Source organism: Vulpes vulpes, chromosome 9 (assembly GCF_048418805.1).
Source record: "Vulpes vulpes isolate BD-2025 chromosome 9, VulVul3, whole genome shotgun sequence".
In the NCBI taxonomy this organism is placed as follows: Eukaryota; Metazoa; Chordata; class Mammalia; order Carnivora; family Canidae; genus Vulpes; species Vulpes vulpes.
Window position 1 is genome coordinate 9,598,603 of NC_132788.1, and position 19,557 is coordinate 9,618,159.

At 35.9% G+C, this 19,557-nt stretch overlaps 1 protein-coding gene across 50 annotated transcripts in view; it reads left to right on the plus strand.

The window, feature by feature from the left end:
* The window catches only part of TRIP12 (thyroid hormone receptor interactor 12), a 145,442-nt gene that overhangs the window by 88,469 nt on the left and 37,416 nt on the right, over positions 1-19,557 (plus strand). For 18 of the 50 annotated variants that reach the window (XM_072719266.1, XM_072719270.1, XM_072719279.1 and 15 more), the window contains 10 exons: positions 7,300-7,448; positions 10,557-10,592; positions 10,675-10,770; positions 11,643-11,735; positions 11,936-12,097; positions 14,256-14,324; positions 14,411-14,576; positions 17,085-17,202; positions 17,320-17,476; positions 19,236-19,389. In XM_072719266.1, coding sequence (XP_072575367.1) covers positions 7,300-7,448; positions 10,557-10,592; positions 10,675-10,770; positions 11,643-11,735; positions 11,936-12,097; positions 14,256-14,324; positions 14,411-14,576; positions 17,085-17,202; positions 17,320-17,476; positions 19,236-19,389 — 1,200 coding nt within the window. Of the gene's footprint in view, positions 1-7,299; positions 7,449-10,556; positions 10,593-10,674; positions 10,771-11,642; positions 11,736-11,935; positions 12,098-14,255; positions 14,325-14,410; positions 14,577-17,084; positions 17,203-17,319; positions 17,480-19,235; positions 19,390-19,557 lie in introns of all 50 variants that reach the window. The other 32 variants (XM_072719263.1, XM_072719268.1, XM_072719277.1 and 29 more) reach the window with 3 other exon arrangements.

The following is a 19,557-nucleotide window of genomic DNA, read 5'->3' on the forward strand; positions in this document are numbered from 1 at the left end:
CATGCCTGAAAAGTACACTAGTAATTTCTTTAATAATAGCTGTACAATAGTGTCAAGTTTCCTTCTCTCAAATGTCATAAATGTAGTTCTTTATAAACTGGTGGTTAGATCTTGGAGCTTTTTCGGATTCAAGTTTGATTCTTTATTCCCTTGATGAGGAAAGACTAAGCAAAAGCGGTAATGTGTTCTAATCCTAGGAAATGCATAAAGTCTAATGATCTCGTAAGCCATCAAAACTCAGTGCCTAAATGACAGGGATTATGAAATGACAGTACTTCACATCTAATGACCAGCCTTCATTTGTTAGAAATGAAAGCAGTAATTTAGTAGAAATAAATTTAAGAATATCTCCCTTCTGTTTTGTTACACAGGAAAATAACTGATATTTCTTTGAACCATTACTTACCAGTTTGGAAAATTTAGTTGGTTTTTGTATCCTCCAAAGGGCCATTATTGTTTTTATTTTTTAAAGATTAAAAAAAATTTTTTTATTTATTCATGATAGAGGCAGAGACACAGGCAGAGGGAGAAGCAGGCTCCATGCCGGGAGCCCAATTGGGGACTCGATCTTGGGACTCCAGGATCGTGCCCTGGGTCAAAGGCAGGTGCTAAACGGCTGAGCCACCCAGGGATCCCCTCATTATTGTTTTTAAATATCACTGTCAAGTGGAGACAAATCTTCAGACATTTCAGTGATTGTTGATGATTAAATTGTCCTATCATTGGATGATGGCATCTTTTTGGGGTTGTCTTTTGAATTTTATAACCCCCAGTAGTTTTTTTAAAAGATGTTATTTATTTATTTGAGGAAGAGAGTGAGGGAGAGACACAGAGCACGAGCTGGAGGAGGGGCTGAGGAAGAGGGAGAAGCAGACTTCCTACCCTGGAACCATGACTTGAGCTGAATTAGATGCTCAGCCAACTGAGCCACCCAGACGCCCATGATCCCAGTAGCTTTTGAGAACTTCCTCTCTTTCTGAGATACCAGGCTCAAACACCCCACTTTGGGATTTTTCTCAGAACATCCTGATTTCTTTCATACGAAATAAAATTTAGAGCCCATAGTCTAGGGTCTAGGTGTACCCATCGCTACTGGGATTATGACTATTATTTAGATTTTATTTATTTGAGGAGGAGGGGAGAGCAGGCACAGAGGAGAAAGAATCTAAAGTCTCTGAAGCCGACTCTGCATTAAGAGCAGAGCCAGATGTGGGACTCAGTCCCACAACTGTGAGATCATGACCTGAGTTGAAACCGAGAGCCTGGATGTTTAACTGACTGAGCTACCCAGGTACCTCTAAGGTGATCATTGTTATTAGACATTTGTAATGAACAAACATAGGGAATACTTGTATTTTATCTTTTAGAATAAAAGTCTTGAGTTCTGACTTTTCATGCCATTTCAAATTGAGGGCTGCAAGGTTTTTATTTACCTTTATCTTGTATCTTCTTTCTCCCGTGCCAAAATTCCACTTTCCAATGATAATAACATAGTCACTTACTTGCTTTCTCTTACAATACAAAATTCCAGCTTTCAAAGTAATGCTACTGAGAGTTAAGTTTTCAACAGTTTTTGTTGGTGTTTTGGGAGACTTATTTTATGGTCATGTTTTTGTGTTTTAAAGTATTTGAGGAACACCTGGGTGGCTCAGTCAGTTAAGCATTCGCCTTCAGCTCAGGTCAGGATCCCAGGGTCCTGGGATCAAGCGCTGCCTCAGGCTCCCTGCTCAGTGGGAAGTTTGCTTCTCTTCCTTTGCCTCTTCTTTGGCTTGTGTACTCTTTCTGTCTTTCAAATAAATAAATAAAATCAAAAGGAAAAAAATAAAGTCCTTTTAAATGATTCTCTTTATTCAGGCTGCTGAGTTGGTTTGGTTCATTTGCTTGATTTGGTTTTAATTTAGAGAAATTGCTTTTACATTTTAGCTTCAATCTTATTCTTATGGGGTGTTTACATGGTTTAAAAAAGTCAAATCTGCAAATAAGATATATTTAGAGAAGTCTTCTCTTCTTTTGCTGTTCCCTTTACCCTGTGCTCCCTCCTCCCACACAAATAACCATTGTTAATTTTATGGCTTATTACTCTGTTATTTACGTAAGAGAACAAAAACAAATTCATATATATTCCACACACACTGCCTTTTTAAGAGCAGAGTAGTAAACTTTATACAGTTTAGGATGCCTTTAAATGGTATCTTGGTGTTCACTTTCTATAGCTGCTGCATAGAGACAGAGAGGAGATTCCATATTCCTTTTGTAAAGCTGCCATAGTGCTCCACTGCAGGGATGCACAGTTTATTTAGCATGTCCCTATTGGACATTCAGGTTATTTCCAGTCTTGGTTATGCTGCAGTAAATCAAAGCTTTTCATATTTTATCTAGTGTTATCTTTAGGATAGATTGTTATAAGTCATTCTCTTTTGGAATTGTACCATCCTGTATTTCTTCCACTCATATGTAACAGACATTATGGTATTATTTTTTTCTTTTGCTAACTTTTTGGTTCTATATCCCTGTAGACTTCTGTTAGTAGTTACTGTAGAGATCTTAATGCATGTTTGTGGTTTATTATAGCCCACTGTATATCAGTACTTTATAACATCCTAACCAGTGTAAGAACTGTACAACAGCTTCGCTCCTGTCATCCTTTTTGCTATTGTTTTAATTTGTTTTACTTATACACGTGTTATACACACAATAAGACCTAATTGTTGGTTTAGATCATCCATATTCTTTTGCCCACATACACATCCCATTTTCAGTGCTCTTTAATTCCTTCTGCAGTTTTTCTCTTCTAATTATAGAGTTGTTTCCCCTTCAGTCTGAAGAACTTTTTTTATGTGGTGAATGAGTGATAGTAATGATTTTTTTTTCTGCTTTTGAGAAGTCCTTGATTTGCCTTAATTTCAAAAAGATATTTTCTCCACAATATAAAATTCTCATTTAGCTTTTTGTAATGTCTTCTGGTTTCCATAGATGCTGTTTAAAAGTCTTATTGGTGCCTTTTCAAGGCAATGTCTTTTTTCCTCTGACTTCTTTTAAGATTTGCTTTTTGGGGGGGTGTGGGTGGCTCAGTTGGTTAAGTGCCTGACTCTTGATTTCGGCTCAGGGCATGATCTCAGGGTCATGAGATGGAGCCCTTCATCAGGCTCTGCTCTGCACGCATTGTGGAAACTCTGTCATAGCTTTCTCGCAAAAATTTTTGCTTTTTCAAATTATTATTTTTAATTTAATATTAGGTCTAGTGACTTTTTATTTTTCATTTGCTTAGGTTTCGCTGACTATTTGAGTTTGTGAGTTTGATACCTTCAATCAGTTTTGGGAAATTCTTGGCCATTATCTCATGAAGTGTTATCTTTTCTCCTTAGCTCTTCAAATATTCTTCCTTTCCCTCTGGGAGTATCAAGGTCATACATGTTCAAACTTTGGGCTTCATCCAGATTATTTCTCTGGCTGGTTTTTTTTTGGGGGGGGGGTCTATTTTGAGAACTTTAACTGGTCAGTTTTTCAGCTTTTATTCTTTTTTCTGCTGTCATCTTCAGTCTCTTGGTAAATCCACCAATGAGGTTTTAATTTCAGATACATTTTTCTAGTTCTGGAGAGTTACTTAATTTGTCTTTTGGATTCCAGTTTTCTGATGAAATTTTTTACATACTTACCCATTTTGTCCATCTTTGGTTATATTTGTAGTGTATTAATCATGGTTATAAAATAGTTTTCTAATTCTAATGGTGTTGGTCTGCTTCTATTTCTCTCTCTGTCTCTTTTTTCCTTAGATGGTTTATTTTAGAGACAGCATGCATGCAGATGGGGGTAGGGGCAGAGGGAGAGGGAGAGAAATCCTCAAGCCGACTCCTGAGTGTGGAACAGGGCAAGGGGCTTGATCGCATAATGCTGAGATCATAACCTGAGCTGATAGCAAGAGACAGACACTTAAGCAACTGAGCCACCTAGGCGCCCCTTTCTTACATTAGTCACATTTTTCATATATCTGGTAGTTGTTGTGTCATAGACATTTTGTATAAAAGAACTTGAAGAGACCCTAAATAATATTTTCTACTGTAAAATTGTTTCCCCTTTTTTTGTATTGAAACATAAAGGGTTAGAAGCGATCAGTTTGTTCTAGTTAGGGCTTAGCTTGTTTTGATCAGAATTGGAAGTTTTGTGTGACTCATTTGACCTCTGGCTCATCCCTGTTTGTATGTTGTGATCCTCCTAGGGTTTTGATTGAGGACCTTGCAAGTCTCTGTCTACTTGGACTGTATTCATTATGCAGTTTGAAAATGTCACAGATGTCTTGGGTTAGAACCCACTTGCTGTGTGTGTTTGAGGCGGGCCTCCTCCCTCTGTAGGGACTTTGTCTTCTGAGTACCACAAAACTGTGTAAGGTTTTGTTCTGTTTTATCAAAACTTATGATTCAGTGCCAGCCCTCTTCACAGCTCCAGAACTGGGCCAATGTCTGGTGGGACCAATTCAATCAGAAAAATCCGCTTCCTATGACTCCCTAAAGTGCTGTGGTTTCTCTCTCTCCTATTCATATCAGCAGTTGGCAAACTCCTGCCCAAGGGCCAAATTAGTCTCCTGGTTCATTTTATAGAGCTTGTGAACTAAAAATGATTTTTATATTTCTTAAAAGGCTGAAAAAAAATTTTGAGATGTGAAAGTTAAATGAAATCAAATTGTAGTGTTTACAAATAAAGTTTTATTGGAATACAGCCATGCCTGTTTATGTATTTACTGTCTTCTGCTTTTGTAGTAGGTTTAAATAGTCACAACAGAGACCCTATGGCTTGCAAAGCCCAAAATATTTACTCTGTCGTTCTTTATAGAAAATGTTTGCCTATCAACCCTTGATCTGTGATAGTGGTTCTCAAAGTGTGGTCTGTGACTTCTCTGGGGTTCCTGAAACCCTAACTTTGAATCCATTGGTCAAAACTATAGTGGTAAATGCTAAGGTTTTTCATTTTCTACATTGTTGATGTTTGAACTTTGTTGATGCTGCAAAAGCTGTGGTGGGTAAAACTGTTGTTACTTTTTTGAAAGAGTCAAAGCAGTGGTTCCAAACTGTAGTAGTAGTCATTGTATTCTTCAGTGCTAAATAAATGCTCCTAGTAAAAATAATTTCATTTTTACATAAGGATGCCCTTGATAAAGTTACTAACTTTATTGTCTTTACCAGTAAGTATGTCTTTTTAATAGTCCTTGTGAAAAAGCGGGGTCAGTGTTTTCCAACTTCTTCATCTCAAATAATGTTGCTGTAGATTGGGAGTAGATCCAGAGGTGGTCATACTGCTGTTTTTCTTTAATAAAGCCTGACATTTAAACGACTTGCAACAATAAAATTACAGCGCTTTTCATCTCTGAGGGTTTTTTTTTTTTTTTTTTTTTTTTTTTTTTAAGGTTATTTGTCAGAGTGAGATTGAGAGTGCACAATCGGGTAGAAGCTGGTTCCCTCCTGAGCAAAGAGCCCTCTGTGGGGCTAGGTCTCAGGACCTTGGGGTCATGACCTGAGCCAAAGGCACATGCTTAATCAAATGAACCACCTAGGCATCCCAGAAATTTTTTGTTTTAAAAAATAGTGATTTTTCACAAAAATTTTATTTATATTAATATGTGGTGAATTAATCGAGTATTTAAAGTTTTTCTCTTAGTCCCAGACACATTTATAAATACAAGTAAATAGAAACCCTATAGGCAAAGGTGCTTTGGGGCTCCTTAGTAGTCTTTAAGAGTACAAAGTAGTTTTAGAACCAAAAGTAATCAGAGTGTAAATTACGACTTTAGCTTTAGCTTTTTATTGTCATTTTCAGTTTGGTTTAAGATCTCTTTAGGAACATCTCAAAGGTTCAGTGGTATTGATGATGATTTTGATCATGCTGACATGATCTGTGTCCTAAAATTGCCAGCCTCAGTGTTTATAAATATCCAGTTGCATTTGTCAGTTTTTCCTTTCTTAGGTGGTTGTGCTAATAGAATATATGAACTATTTCATTCTTTAAAAGCAAATATAGAAGCAACTGAGGATTGTTTGTGTTCAGTTTACTTTCCCTTTCTTTTTGCCTTTCACATTTCAACACAAGAATGATAAGCCTGCTTTAAGTGGAACTGCTATTAGTTTGAAAAATTTTAAAGATGGTAGCCATCTGAACTTGATTTTCTTGAAATATATTTTTGGATTGACTCTTGGTTATGATAAAGGTAGGTAGGTGATAGTAGTCAGGCAATTCATTAGCCACAGTCTTAAATAACAGAAAAAAATAAATCTTGTAAGAATCACTATGTGTCTCTTTGGAAAGCTGTGCCATCCAGGAAGAGGACTCTTACTTAATTGAAAACAAACAAACAAAAAAAACCTTTGGTTTTCATATGAATTCCCCATTCATTGGCAGTTCCTAAATGTGTGGCATTTCTAAGGTGTTTCAGTAGTTAAGGACATGGGAGTGGAAAAATCCCATACACAGCCTAAAGAGGTGTAGGAAGAGAAAGGACTTGAAAGTAGCATCAGCTGTAATTTGGTAAGCATTGAGTTGATCATGGCTTCAAGTAGGAAGGTGTTCATGAAAATTTGAAACACGTTTATGGCCTTAATTTGGAGTGTTTTATCCAGATCACTGACAGCAGTCTTCCCTGTTGGAGTTGAATCTTAATGTTTTTTAGTTGTTCAGGCAACAAATTTGAGCCTTAAAAAAGTGGAAGTGCTGTCTCATATTCTGAGAGCAGCATCTGCATAGGGAATGAGAGATTGTGAAAAGGCCAGTCTTTTGCTGTTTTTAGAAATACTTCATCTTCTCCTTTCTTTTTTGTTAGGTGCATTGCTGTATTGGTTTTCATTTTTCTTGCCCTTCCACTGTTAGGATTCCATTTATTCTGAGCAGGTCTTCAAGGGTATGTGGATTTCCTTTGAAGACTGGGCCTCACTGTTGAACAGGTTATATTACTGCAGCAAAGTTTTGCTCAGTCAAAATAATAAAAGTAACTCTGTCAAAGGTAATAATTCCTATTAGTCTTATGGATTTTTTTTCTTTTAGCTTATATGAGCCAATCAGCTTGTCTCATTTTAAAAGAAAAAAGACAAAAATCTGTATATACTGTGAGATCCTTTAAGGGAAGATAAATCCAACCAATTTTATTTGGTTTTGAATTATCAGCAGCCTGTCTTAACCCTGGTATAGACCTAGCCTTTCACTGAGATTGAAACATAAGCAGCCAGCTAGAATGTAGAGTCACACCTTAAACCCAGTAATAATTTCCTTAAGTGTTTAAAAGTAACGTTTCTTTCTCTGCCTCCCCCACCCCCAAAGGCTCTAAGGCCCAGCAGCTTCTGCAAGGACTACAAGCAAGTGATGAAAGCCAGCAACTCCAGGCAGTTATTGAAATGTGTCAGTTATTGGTTATGGGAAATGAGGAGACGCTGGGAGGGTTTCCGGTCAAGAGTGTCGTTCCAGCTTTGGTAAGAGAGTTTCCGCCTCATTTTACCTCAGTTCTCTGAATGTTGCTGAAAGCATGATTACTATTTATACGGTTAAAACTGAGATAAGTAGAACGTGGCTTTGTGCTTTTACTTCATGCTTGTCAATCTTGCTAATAATGAATTCAGTCTTGTCAATGATTGCTAATAATGAATTCATAAACTTTCTTAACTACTACCTCTTGATATTTAAAGTGATGTGTTTTAAACTTAAAAGTTTTGCCCCATCAGGTAATACCTAGACTTACTATGCCAAAATTTACATGCCTTCTCTTTTAAACTGGTGATAAATGGGCTATAATAAGCAGCTCTCACTTGTAGATTGGCTTTGTGGGCTACAAAGGTTTTGTGTTTGGTAATTGTGTGCAGTGGCAGAGCATTCAAGCCAGAATACCACGTGAATCCTTCCAGCTTAGGTTTTATGTTAAGCAAAAATAAAGAAACAACAACAAAAGACCCTTTTAGTGATTTTTCAAAACAGTTGTGAGTTGATGTTTAGAATTTATTAACATCTTGATTGCTTGCTTAAGCTTTTTAATGGGAAAACAACGGGAGGAGTAATTGCCACTCTTAAATGTAGGCCCCTGAGCACAATAAGTCTCAAATAGCAGCTTGGTAGTTTTCTTAGTTCAAGAAATTGGCTATAATTGAAAATTAAGATTTAAGTCTGAGTGAAATTCCAAGGAAAGATTAGAATAAACATCATGAATATACTCACAACATATTTTACCTTGGAAATTTAAAACAAATATCACATTAAGTCTTTGTATTAAATAAAGTTGAAAAAAATATGTTTGATATACCATATTGTTTTATTTGATCCCATTATCAAATTGTGGAGACAGTTGACCAAAGCTCGTTGAGACACAAGGTGGCACAGTCTTTATTTTGTCTGTTCCTACTGGATGGCTCACTTGTGGCTGGGGATGAGAAAGGATGTGTCAGATTTTTCACTTTTTGCCATGCCAGAAATATTACCAGTTCCACTCTAATAAGAACTGGCATGTTGCTTTCCAAACGTTTCATGAAAGTGGTATTTGTTGTTGTATTTTTACATTTTGCCTATGTTCATATTCACACCCTACTCCTTACCCACGTAACTGGTTTTGTATTGTGAATTAAACCATCTAGTGTTGTTGTTCTTGTGTTATTGTTTATTAAAAAATAACAAAGAACTTGGTTTGTACTATCTAAAATGCAGTTTTTATTAGTTGAGTAAAGATGCTATTAAATCTAAGCACAAATGTTTACACATAATCTAATTTGTTTAATTTGCTGGCTGTTGATTAGATTTAAGTACTTAATAGACCTGCATAAGGCAGCTCCTGGCATTAATACTGACTGTTGTTAATGTATTGGCCAGATTTATCTTTTATTAGAATTGAATATTATGACTATATACCCATCCATCAGCATTCACTTGGGTGAGCATAGTCTTTTTTGTTGATAAGGAATCTTTTTTTTTTTTAAATAATACATTTATTTTTTATTGGTGTTCAATTTGCCAACATACAGAATAACACCCAGTGCGCATCCCGTCAAGTGCCCCCCTCAGTGCCCGTCACCCATTTTCCCCCACCCCCTGCCCTCCTCCCCTTCCACCACCCCTAGTTCGTTTCCCAGAGTTAGGAGTCTTTATGTTCTGTCTCCCTTTCTGATATTTCCCACACATTTCTTCTCCCTTCCCTTCTATTCCCTTTCATTATTATTTATATTCCCCAAATGAATGAGACCATATAATGTTTGTCCTTCTCCGATTGGCTTATTTCACTCAGCATAATACCCTCCAGTTCCATCCACGTTGAAGCAAATGGTGGGTATTTGTCATTTCTAATGGCTGAGTAATATTCCATTGTATACATAAACCACATCTTCTTTATCCACTCATCTTTTGTTGGGCACTGAGGCTCCTCAATAAGGAATCTTATTATAGCAGTTCTTCCCAAACATGGTCTTAGAAGGTTCATTTCGTCTTAAGAATTGGAGAACTTTTTACTTTTCCTGTTAACATGACCCCTTTCAGTCTACAGTAGGTATTTCAAATGATAGGTTGTAGGTGATTTGAGTTCCATTGAACCTCAAATGACAGAGCATGTGCGCGCGTGTGGGTATGTGTTAACAACAACAAAAAATGATCAGGACCTCTAGTATGTAGATATACTTTACCCAGCATAATTAAGAGCCTGAAGGCACTCCCATTAAATGAGTAATGAATGAATAATTCAAATGAATATTTGAATGTATGCTTTTTGTTATTAGATACATTTATTTGAAGGGTACATTATAGCTTAAATTCAGTGCATTTAAAATTTTCCATTGAACTAGAAGACAGTGAATGATTGCTTCTCCAAATAGGAAATTTCTTGAGTAGCTTTGGCTGCTTCAGGAGAGTGGAGTACATATATACCTGTAGCAGTTTTGCATTCCTGCCTTTGAAAAACGTGGCTGAAATCTGCTTAAGGTCTTGTCCACAAGAGAAACTAAAATAAATCAGATATTTAGACTCACTCATGCATTTGTAGAATAATATTAATTTGGGTTTCAATTAGTGCATAATTAGTTTCTGAAGTGATCAGTATTGTGCTTTAGACCTTTATAGCTGAGTTAAATGGTGTTTAGCTCATTGTATAGAAGCTTATTCACAGGAGTTGAAACAATGGTACTTGAATCTGTACTGACAGTTGTTAACAAATGCCAATGTATGGCTGGTCTGTTTGTTTTAGGTACGAAGTATTTATCAATGCCTGTTAACAGGCATGTGATAGGGGGCTTGGAAGTACCAGAACAATTGGGTATAAGCAACAGGAAGGCTCATTTTCTGACCTGGATGATGAGAGGTGATGATTATCTAGCAAAGTTCCCAAGTCAGAGCTATAGTCTGTGCATCATGCCATACTTAATATTATCATTTCTTGTGTATGTATGCTAGGTTTTATCTTGATTTTATTTTCACATGAGTAAGGTTCTGATTAATACTTGCCATTTCATTTGATGTAGAGGAAGAAACCATTCCTCCAGGACTTTTTGCTTAGAATGGAGATCACTTCTAATAGTTCATTATCATCTCTTTTTTTTTTCCTATTTAAACAGATAACGTTACTGCAGATGGAGCATAATTTCGATATTGTAAGTATATCATGTATTTTTTTTAAATGCCCCAAATTTAAAGTGGGTTCTTACTGAGTAAAAGTGCTATCTTGTTTTTTAGATGAACCATGCTTGTCGAGCCTTAACATACATGATGGAAGCACTTCCTCGGTCATCTGCTGTTGTAGTAGATGCAATTCCTGTCTTTTTAGAAAAGGTAATTCTGCTTTTGCTCGGCTTGTTTGAAAAATGGGCATAGGGGAATCAAGTTGAGGACTCTTTGACTTCTGAAATCTAAAGTAGTACATTGAATTGTAAGGCCAACTTAAAAGACTTTTAAAGATCTGTTATCTAGTCAAAGTATGTTTTTTAAGCCAAGATTCCAGAAAAATAATTTTGTGTTTAGAAGACCAGTAGTTTAAAGTTGATGCTAGGTAAGCGTTTTTTAGAATCATTTCAGTTTTATAATTTTTAACAACATTTAACTACATGAATATAAAATCAGAGAAGAACTTTAAGCACTTGATTAAAATAATTTCATTTCTAGAAAGTATCCCAGTGAGGTTGATAGCAGTTTATACCCATTTTACAGCTGAGAAGGCTGAGACAAAGTACTTTGCTTCAGGTCATAACATGAGTCAGTGGAGAAAGGAAATTTTTTCATGTCTATAGTAGGTCGTGATTTTTGGTGTGTTTTTAAGGGCCATTTTTCTTAAATGCATAATAAAACTTCATTATCCAATAACTTTGGAATATAGTATAAAGTATAAAACGTGAATTTAAAAATTTGTTATATAAAACAACCCATTTATTATAAAGATTGAAAGTTACCTAATTGGATTTAGTTCATTCTCTATATAACACCTATTTTCTGTGTCTTAAAACAGAGCAAAGTAGTTGGAACGAAACTATATTGACCATTACAGCTTAAGCTCATAAATCACTAGTTTCCAATGGTGGGTTTCATGTTCGAGGCAATGTATAGATGGATGGAAATTAGAGAAAATACTGTGTTTATTCATGTAGAAGATAAGCGCCTGGAAAAGCACTTGAATGATGGCCTTAAGTTACCTATTTTTATATTCCCAGCTGCAAGTTATTCAGTGTATTGATGTCGCAGAGCAGGCCCTGACTGCCTTGGAGATGTTATCACGCAGACACAGTAAAGCCATTCTACAGGCGGTAAGTGTGGCTACCTAAGGGCTATATTTCATTTCAAGTTGGATTTTAGATCCACATTTGTGCTGGCTCCTAGATTGCAATCTTTGTAAGGTATACATGGTGTTTCCAAAGTGATGTGCTAGATTTTGTAGTACTTTTTTTTTTTTTTTTAATTGCTGTTAGAGGGTATTTCTTCACTTTAACAGTTTCCTATATTTTAGGGTGGTTTGGCAGACTGCTTGCTGTATCTAGAATTCTTCAGCATAAATGCCCAAAGAAATGCACTAGCAATTGCAGCCAATTGCTGCCAGAGTATCACGCCAGATGAATTTCATTTTGTGGCAGATTCCCTCCCGTTGCTTACCCAAAGGCTAACTCATCAGGTAAAACATGAACCTATTAAATATGCCATCAAACATTTTTACTGTGGTTTCTAAAATTCCAGTTTCATCTAGGGCTTTAAATCTTCCAAATGGATATATAAATTGGAAATACTCTGATCCATGTTTTTTTCCTCTGTCTTTTCTAGTCATATATCATATTAGGTTATTTTATATACTTTGATGGATTTACCCAGTGAAAGCATTTCATATGTTTGATATCTTCATGTATTTTGACTTTAAGGGGTCGAGTTTGCTATTTCTGCAAACATTGAGTGTTTACTATGTGATACGATCACAGTTTTCTTTCGGAGAGATCATCTCTCCTAAAGGGCATTGGGTTCTGCAGGAAAAACTAGGAAGATATGGGTCAAGATCCAAGGTGAGATGATACTATGAAGAATGTGGCTGGCTGAGGGTGAAAAGCAGGAGCAGTTATTTAGGAGATAGAATTGGCAGACTTGGTGATTTCAAAGAATAAGAAGCAGGGCTCCCAGGTGCTGGTGTGGAGGACAATGAGTTTAAGCCTCATTGTAGTAGAGAAGTTGAATTTTCTTTTATGTTTTAAAATATTATCGCTAAAAAGATTTTTAGAAATCAGACTCTTAACAATTTTACTTATTTTGAGAGAAAGAGAGCTTGAGCGTGAGCAGTGGAAGGGGCAGAGGCCGAGAGAGAATCTCAAGCAGACTCCATGGTGAGCAGGAGCCCTGACACAGTGCCTTATCTCCTGACTCTGAGATCATGACCTGAGCTTAGATCAAGAGTTGGGTGCTTAACCAATTGAGCCACCCAGGCACCTCTAGAAATCAGACTTTAACCGTCTTCAAAGTGTGTTTAAAATCTTTGGAAAATTTGGTACAGGATATGTTAAGTAGGGAATTTACATAAGAGAGAGAAAGACTGAGTCACTCTAAAATGTTTGGCTTCTAAGATGATCAAGATATAAGTCTTGCCATTCATTGTTTGTTTATCGAATATTAAAAAATTGGTAAACTGAGGGTCCCCAGGGTGGCATAGTGGGTTAAACACCTGCCTTTGGTTCAGGTCTTGGGGTCCTGCATCGGGCTCCTTGCTCAGCAGAGACTCTGCTTCTCCCTTTCCCTCTGCTCCCCAACCCTCCATCTTTTCTTTTCTTTTCTTTTCTTTTCTTTTCTTTTCTTTTCTTTTCTTTTCTTTTCTTTTCTTTTCTTTCTTCTTTTCTTTTCTTTTTCTTTCCTTTTCCTTTTCCTTTTTTCTTTCTTTCTTTCTTTCTTTCTTTCTTTCTTTCTTTCTCTCTCTCTCTCTCTCTCTCTCTCTCTCTCTCTCTCTCTGTCTCTCAACTAAGTAAATAAAATTTTAAAAAAATTAGTAAGCTGAGATAACCTGTGCTTATTGGGGCTAGAAATACATTCTTTAGTTAGCTGTGATTTCAGTATCTTATTTTGGGGAAAAAAATCAGAATCAGAAGTTAAATAGGTGGGCATGTTATTTGTAGCACTCTTTCTAGACTTAAGTGCTGATACTGAAGGTATATAAGTTTTATGATACCAGAATTATTCAAATTTTTATCAAGCCAGTCTGGCTTTTATATCTGAAACTCATTTATCAATTAGGAAAAAAAGAACACTATCAAAACATTTGTTAAGCCGTTAAATTGTTCTTTCCATTCTTATAAGAGTATTTCATATTTTTTCTTGACAAGGCCACTGTAATAGTATTTCTAAATTGTTTGTATAGTGAATATAGCAAATAGACACCTAGTTTCTCACATAATCAGTAAACCTCTGGTTCACACACGTATACTGAACTATTTCCAACTTTTTTGGGTATGCCTGTTTTAAACATTTCTACGGGGAATGCTTTTTAAGAGTGATGTTTATGTTTATTATAATTTGTGGTTAGGTATTGAAATTACAGAAGCATAAAAGTTGTTCCTTTTCTGTATATTTGTTCTTATTTATTGGAGTCTTGAAAGAGGAGAGAGGTTCTCTCTGTATGATTCTCTTTTCTTTGAATTCATCTTTCTCATTGTACCTTGCTTAATGTCATTGAGTTTTCAAGGCTCACATCTAATTGAGCCAGCCTTGAGCAGTTTGGGTTTAGTAAGAAAATAAGGTAGTGATGTAAGACAGTGTTAAATTTTATATTAATAAACTTTATTTCTTCTATTAAAAAACAGGACAAAAAGTCAGTTGAAAGCACTTGCCTTTGTTTTGCACGTCTAGTGGACAACTTCCAACATGAGGAGGTAAGCATTTAATATTTTGTATATTATGAGATTGTTCAGTTGTTGAATCACAATGTAATAGTATCTTTTTTCTTCTGTTTTCGAAGAATTTACTCCAGCAGGTTGCCTCCAAAGATCTGCTTACGAATGTTCAACAACTCTTGGTAGTGACTCCACCCATTTTAAGTTCTGGGATGTTTATAATGGTGGTTCGCATGTTTTCTCTGATGTGTTCCAACTGTCCAACTTTAGCTGTTCAACTTATGAAGCAAAGTAAGTGCTACCTTATTATCCTACTGCAGGCAAGATAAGCGAGTATTTAAAAATATTTATTAATAGATTCAACATAAGCAAGTAGAGGAGCTTACTAATAGCATAGACACTGGGTAGTAAAGGCAGAAAACTGTTCGTGTATAATATTGTGACACCATAGTAGTGCTTCCTATGTACAATTCATAAACTATGGAGTATATTAAAATTTTATTCTTGGTGGTTCCAGGGCTAAAAATGCAAGATTATTGCCTTCTGTATAACAGCAATTACGTAGTGATGCTTCACTAAGAGAATTCTGAGTTTTATGTTACCAGTAGTTGCCTGTCTCTGCTTCTAGGTAGTCCTTTCTGCCCCTTTTAGAGTTTTTCCAGCAGTTGATCTGATCCCACAGTGCTTTCCTTCCTCAGAAATTTGGAACTTATTCCTCAGAGAAGGAATTTCTGCACAGAAGAATCTCTCTCTTTGCTGCGTTAGTATTTTCTCAGCCCATCTCAGCCTTATCCATCAATACGGTTTTATTGCACTGCTATATTGCAGTTGCATTTCTCTTGTATACCTTAGGTTTTGCAAGTTAACGTCAGAAGACAGCTTTGGAAAACCCCTGTAAGGATTATTGCTAGTGGAGTATGGATCACATTTGTATTGAATGCATATAATTATGGGTTAAATTCACATTTATAATTCTAATCTCTGAGGATATCACCATGGGGGCATCAGTGATAGTATTCATTGACCAAAAAAAAAAATCCTCTGGTATCACTGCCTCAGATAAAGTATTTCATATAATATCATATCCTTTATTGTATATCTAGTCACATTTCTTGTAAATTAGCATATTTTCCCTGAATTTTGAAGGAAAGTAATGCTGTTGAGATGTTTTATTGAAAAGATTCCTCTTAAAGCACTGAATCATTCCCAGACTTGGTATTGCAGAGAAAATTGCACAGGTTGTGTCATGTGTCATGAGAAGTTGGAGAAAGGTTTAACTTTGTCTTGAGTAGTCACATTTCATGTTGCTTATATTAAGTCCCTAGGAGCCCTTTGAATTTTGCCAAACCCACTATTCCCTGATATTTGAGTACAGATTATTTCTTTCTTTCTTTTTTTTTAAATTTTTATTTATTTATGATAGTCACAGAGAGAGAGAGAGAGGCAGAGACACAGGCAGAGGGAGAAGCAAGCTCCATGCACCGGGAGCCCAACGTGGGATTCGATCCCGGGTCTCCAGGATCACGCCCTGGGCCAAAGGCAGGCGCTAAACCGCTGCGCCACCCAGGGACCCCCAGATTATTTCTTGTTATTGTGTGGCACAGCATTTCCCTAAAACAGTTTGGGAAATTGTTCACTGTCTTTTTTTTTTTTCTTTTTCTTTTTCTTTTTCTTTTTCTTTTTCTTTCTTTTTTTTTTTGCTTTACCATTTTGAATTTTTTTTTTTCATTTGATGACTTTTCACCTCATGCATAGTCCATGAAAGTTGCCATACATTTATCACTTGGAGGCCACTAGACTTATATTTTCTTTGTTCAGCAGTAACAAAGAGAACACGTTGTCACCCTCTGATCTCTTTAAAAAAAATCTGAAAGTTCTTATAATGTAACATTGCCACGTATTCGCATTTCTCAGGAAAGTTGGCAAAACGGCACTTTTTCAAGAAATTTAAAACATTTTAAATCACTCTCAGTGAAATTTATGTGGGGCAGCAATTTAATTATCCATACTTCTTCCCAGATCAACAGTGAATATTCTCCTTGATAATACAATTTATTGATTACTGTCAAAACATTTCAATGAAATGTTTATATTTTGCCTACGTATGGTATTTGCAGAAACATGGCCACCACAAAATCCCAGCTCTGTTTGTACTTTGAGTGACTAAACTTGTGGATAATGGGAGTTTCTTCATGTCACAATATTCTTGCTTCAGACTGGTTTCCATGTAAATCCCTCTGTAAACTAGTGTCTCCTGGGATTAGAAATGTAGAGTAGAGGATATATTAATGATCTTTGTACTAAGTTGGTTTGCTTGTCTTTAAGGCATTATTTCCTGATCACAGTATGGTAATGTTCAGATACTTATGATTTCTTTGTTTTATTATGTTGGCAACACATCCATTTTCAGTATATTTGGATTGAAGACAAATAAATATAGTTGAAACAGGGATTAAAATGTACATTGAATGCACTACTATACAAAGCATTGTGTACCTCAAATGCAAATAAAACCGAAAACAAAAAAAAATTCCTGAGGTCTCTGGGGTGGATTTGCGTTTAAATGTCCCCCTGGGACTCAGACTGAATGAAGTCTTTAGAAAAAAATGGTTAAAGTTTTCATAAATTTCTTTTTAGGTTTTTTTTTTTTTAATAGCTCATTTGGGTTGTTAATTTCTGTAGTATATTGCTTTATAAGAAAATAAGATTTTTTACTTTTCATTCACATATATTTGACTATAAGAAAGTAGGTAATATGACTAGTTTCATGGTTTTTGGTTTCCATTGTTGGTTTTACAGACATTGCAGAAACACTTCACTTTCTCCTGTGTGGTGCCTCTAATGGAAGTTGTCAGGAACAGATTGATCTTGTTCCACGAAGTCCTCAAGAACTGTATGAACTGACATCTCTGATTTGGTAAAGATTGGGCTAATAATAACGGTGGCGTACAGGCGGGTATTTTACTTTAGAGATCTGTCACTTACTAATAGTTCAGGAAGCTACTTAATGAAATAATTGCACCTTTGTTTTCAGCGAACTTATGCCATGTTTACCAAAAGAAGGCATTTTTGCAGTTGATACCATGCTGAAGAAGGGAAATGCGCAGAACACAGACGGTGCGATTTGGCAGTGGCGTGATGACCGTGGCCTTTGGCATCCCTATAACAGGATTGACAGCCGGATCATTGAGGTAGTAGTTTCATCGTACCGTTTAAATCTGTCTATTTTGGTGGAGAGCGGGTGTAGGGATGGAGTTGGGAGGGTGGTTATGTGTACTTAAATGTGCTCAGTTTTGAATTAACTCAAGATTCTCTCATTTTGTCTCCTGAGAACAAGGTCCTCATTTCTGTTCAGGTCAGAAAACATGATGTTCTAGTCCTGCTTCTGCTGCTAACTACCTGATTGACTTGGAGCAAGTAATTTAAGTTCTTTGTTCCATAGTTTCCTGATTTCTGAAAGGAAACGTTGGAGGAGTTAGGCTATATGTTTCCAAAGTCCCGTCTATCTCCCACCCATAAAATGCCTCCCATAAGCAAAGATTTACATATAAATAGCTGTTTTCCAGCACACTTTTAGGTTAAATGATTAAGTTTTGATACACACTAGCCTCATGTAATCCAGATGTTAATGGGGATACATTTTAATGACATAAAGCGGGACAGGATAAACGAACACAAGATTCAGAATTATGTGACTCTTTTGGACACTCAGCAAAATAAGAAAAAAAGGAATAATATAAGGGAAAGAGGTGCACCAAAATATTTAGGGTTTTTCTGTGAGTTCTATGTGATTTTATTATTTTTGTTAGCTTCCTTATTAAATATGCATTGAAATATTTCAGAAATTTTTCAGGTCAGGAAAATTGCCTTGTATTAGGAAGTGCTTGTCACTGCGTTATTTGGAATGCTATGCATCATTTACTAATATTTTCAGTGTAGGAGATACTTTTAAGTCTTACTATATTTTCTAATTTCAACCTGAGATATTTGGATTTTTTTTTTTAGAGCATAACACTTGATGAGACATTCTTTAAAGATGAATTTTTGAAAACAACTTTGAAACCATTGACTTCTGTTATAAAATCAGAAGTTCTTATGAAAGTATCCACGTCCCGAGCCAGCTTTTAGGAGGAAGTGGGGTGTGCCAGGTCTAATATGTGTTGTCCACCTTAGTGTGTAAGCTGCCTTACGTGGTCTCTTAACGCTAAGCTGCCTTCTTTTTAGCATTTTCTTATTAATTTATTTTCCCTGTTAGCTTATTTTCTTATACTTGAAGGAGTCCTGTCTTATATTTAAACTAGGAATTCCATAGATTGGACTGTTATAGGAATGTCACTTCTTTGGCTATATCAGGCAAATAGTGTTAATCAGAGTGTGTCATTTTCTTTATGTACTATACACGCATGCACCCCCTAGGGGTTGGTTATTCTCTTAGATTTGGTTGCATCCCTTTCAATCTTAAAGCCTCATTTAAATGGAAAGCCTTTTCACCTAAGGATAATTTATTTTGTTTAAAGACTATTTTCTGGGCTACTAAGAAACCATAGCGTAAATAATATTTTAACCTACAAATTAGATACTAAGATTTTTATGGATAACAATTTTTTTCTTCTATCAGCAATGCCTTAAAAACCTTTTTAATACAAATGGTGTCTTCTTCATGTCAGTGATTCTACATGTCTAGATCTTTCATCAGGAATTTATCTATATTTATGTCTCCGGGGACCTTATAGGGCCTGTGGTGTATGTTTGTGTTTAATTAAAAATGATTTATTGAATGAACGAGCTTTATCACGTCCACAGTATTACATTTTCCATACTCTTTACTTCACCATCTGAAACCTGATGAAATAAATATGTAAGTTAGCATTTGTGGAGGGTCCCCATTGTGTCTTAAGTTAATAAATTTCTCCATGTTTATATTCAAGGTTTCTCTCTCTTTGCTCTCAGGCAGCCCATCAGGTCGGTGAGGATGAGATAAGCTTGTCCACTCTGGGACGAGTTTATACTATTGATTTTAATTCTATGCAGCAAATCAATGAGGACACGGGAACAGCACGTGCCATTCAGAGAAAACCTAACCCCTTAGCCAATACTAACACTAGTAAGTAGCTTTTGAGTTAATAAATAATACTGTACTGTCATGTGAGTAATATTTGCAATAATAAGTAATTGTTTCATTGAGTGTCTTTATTAAACTTAAGGCCACTGTATAGTAGTAATTAATTTGTTGCTGTTTCTATCATGTTTTAATTGATGAATGAGCCAGTGT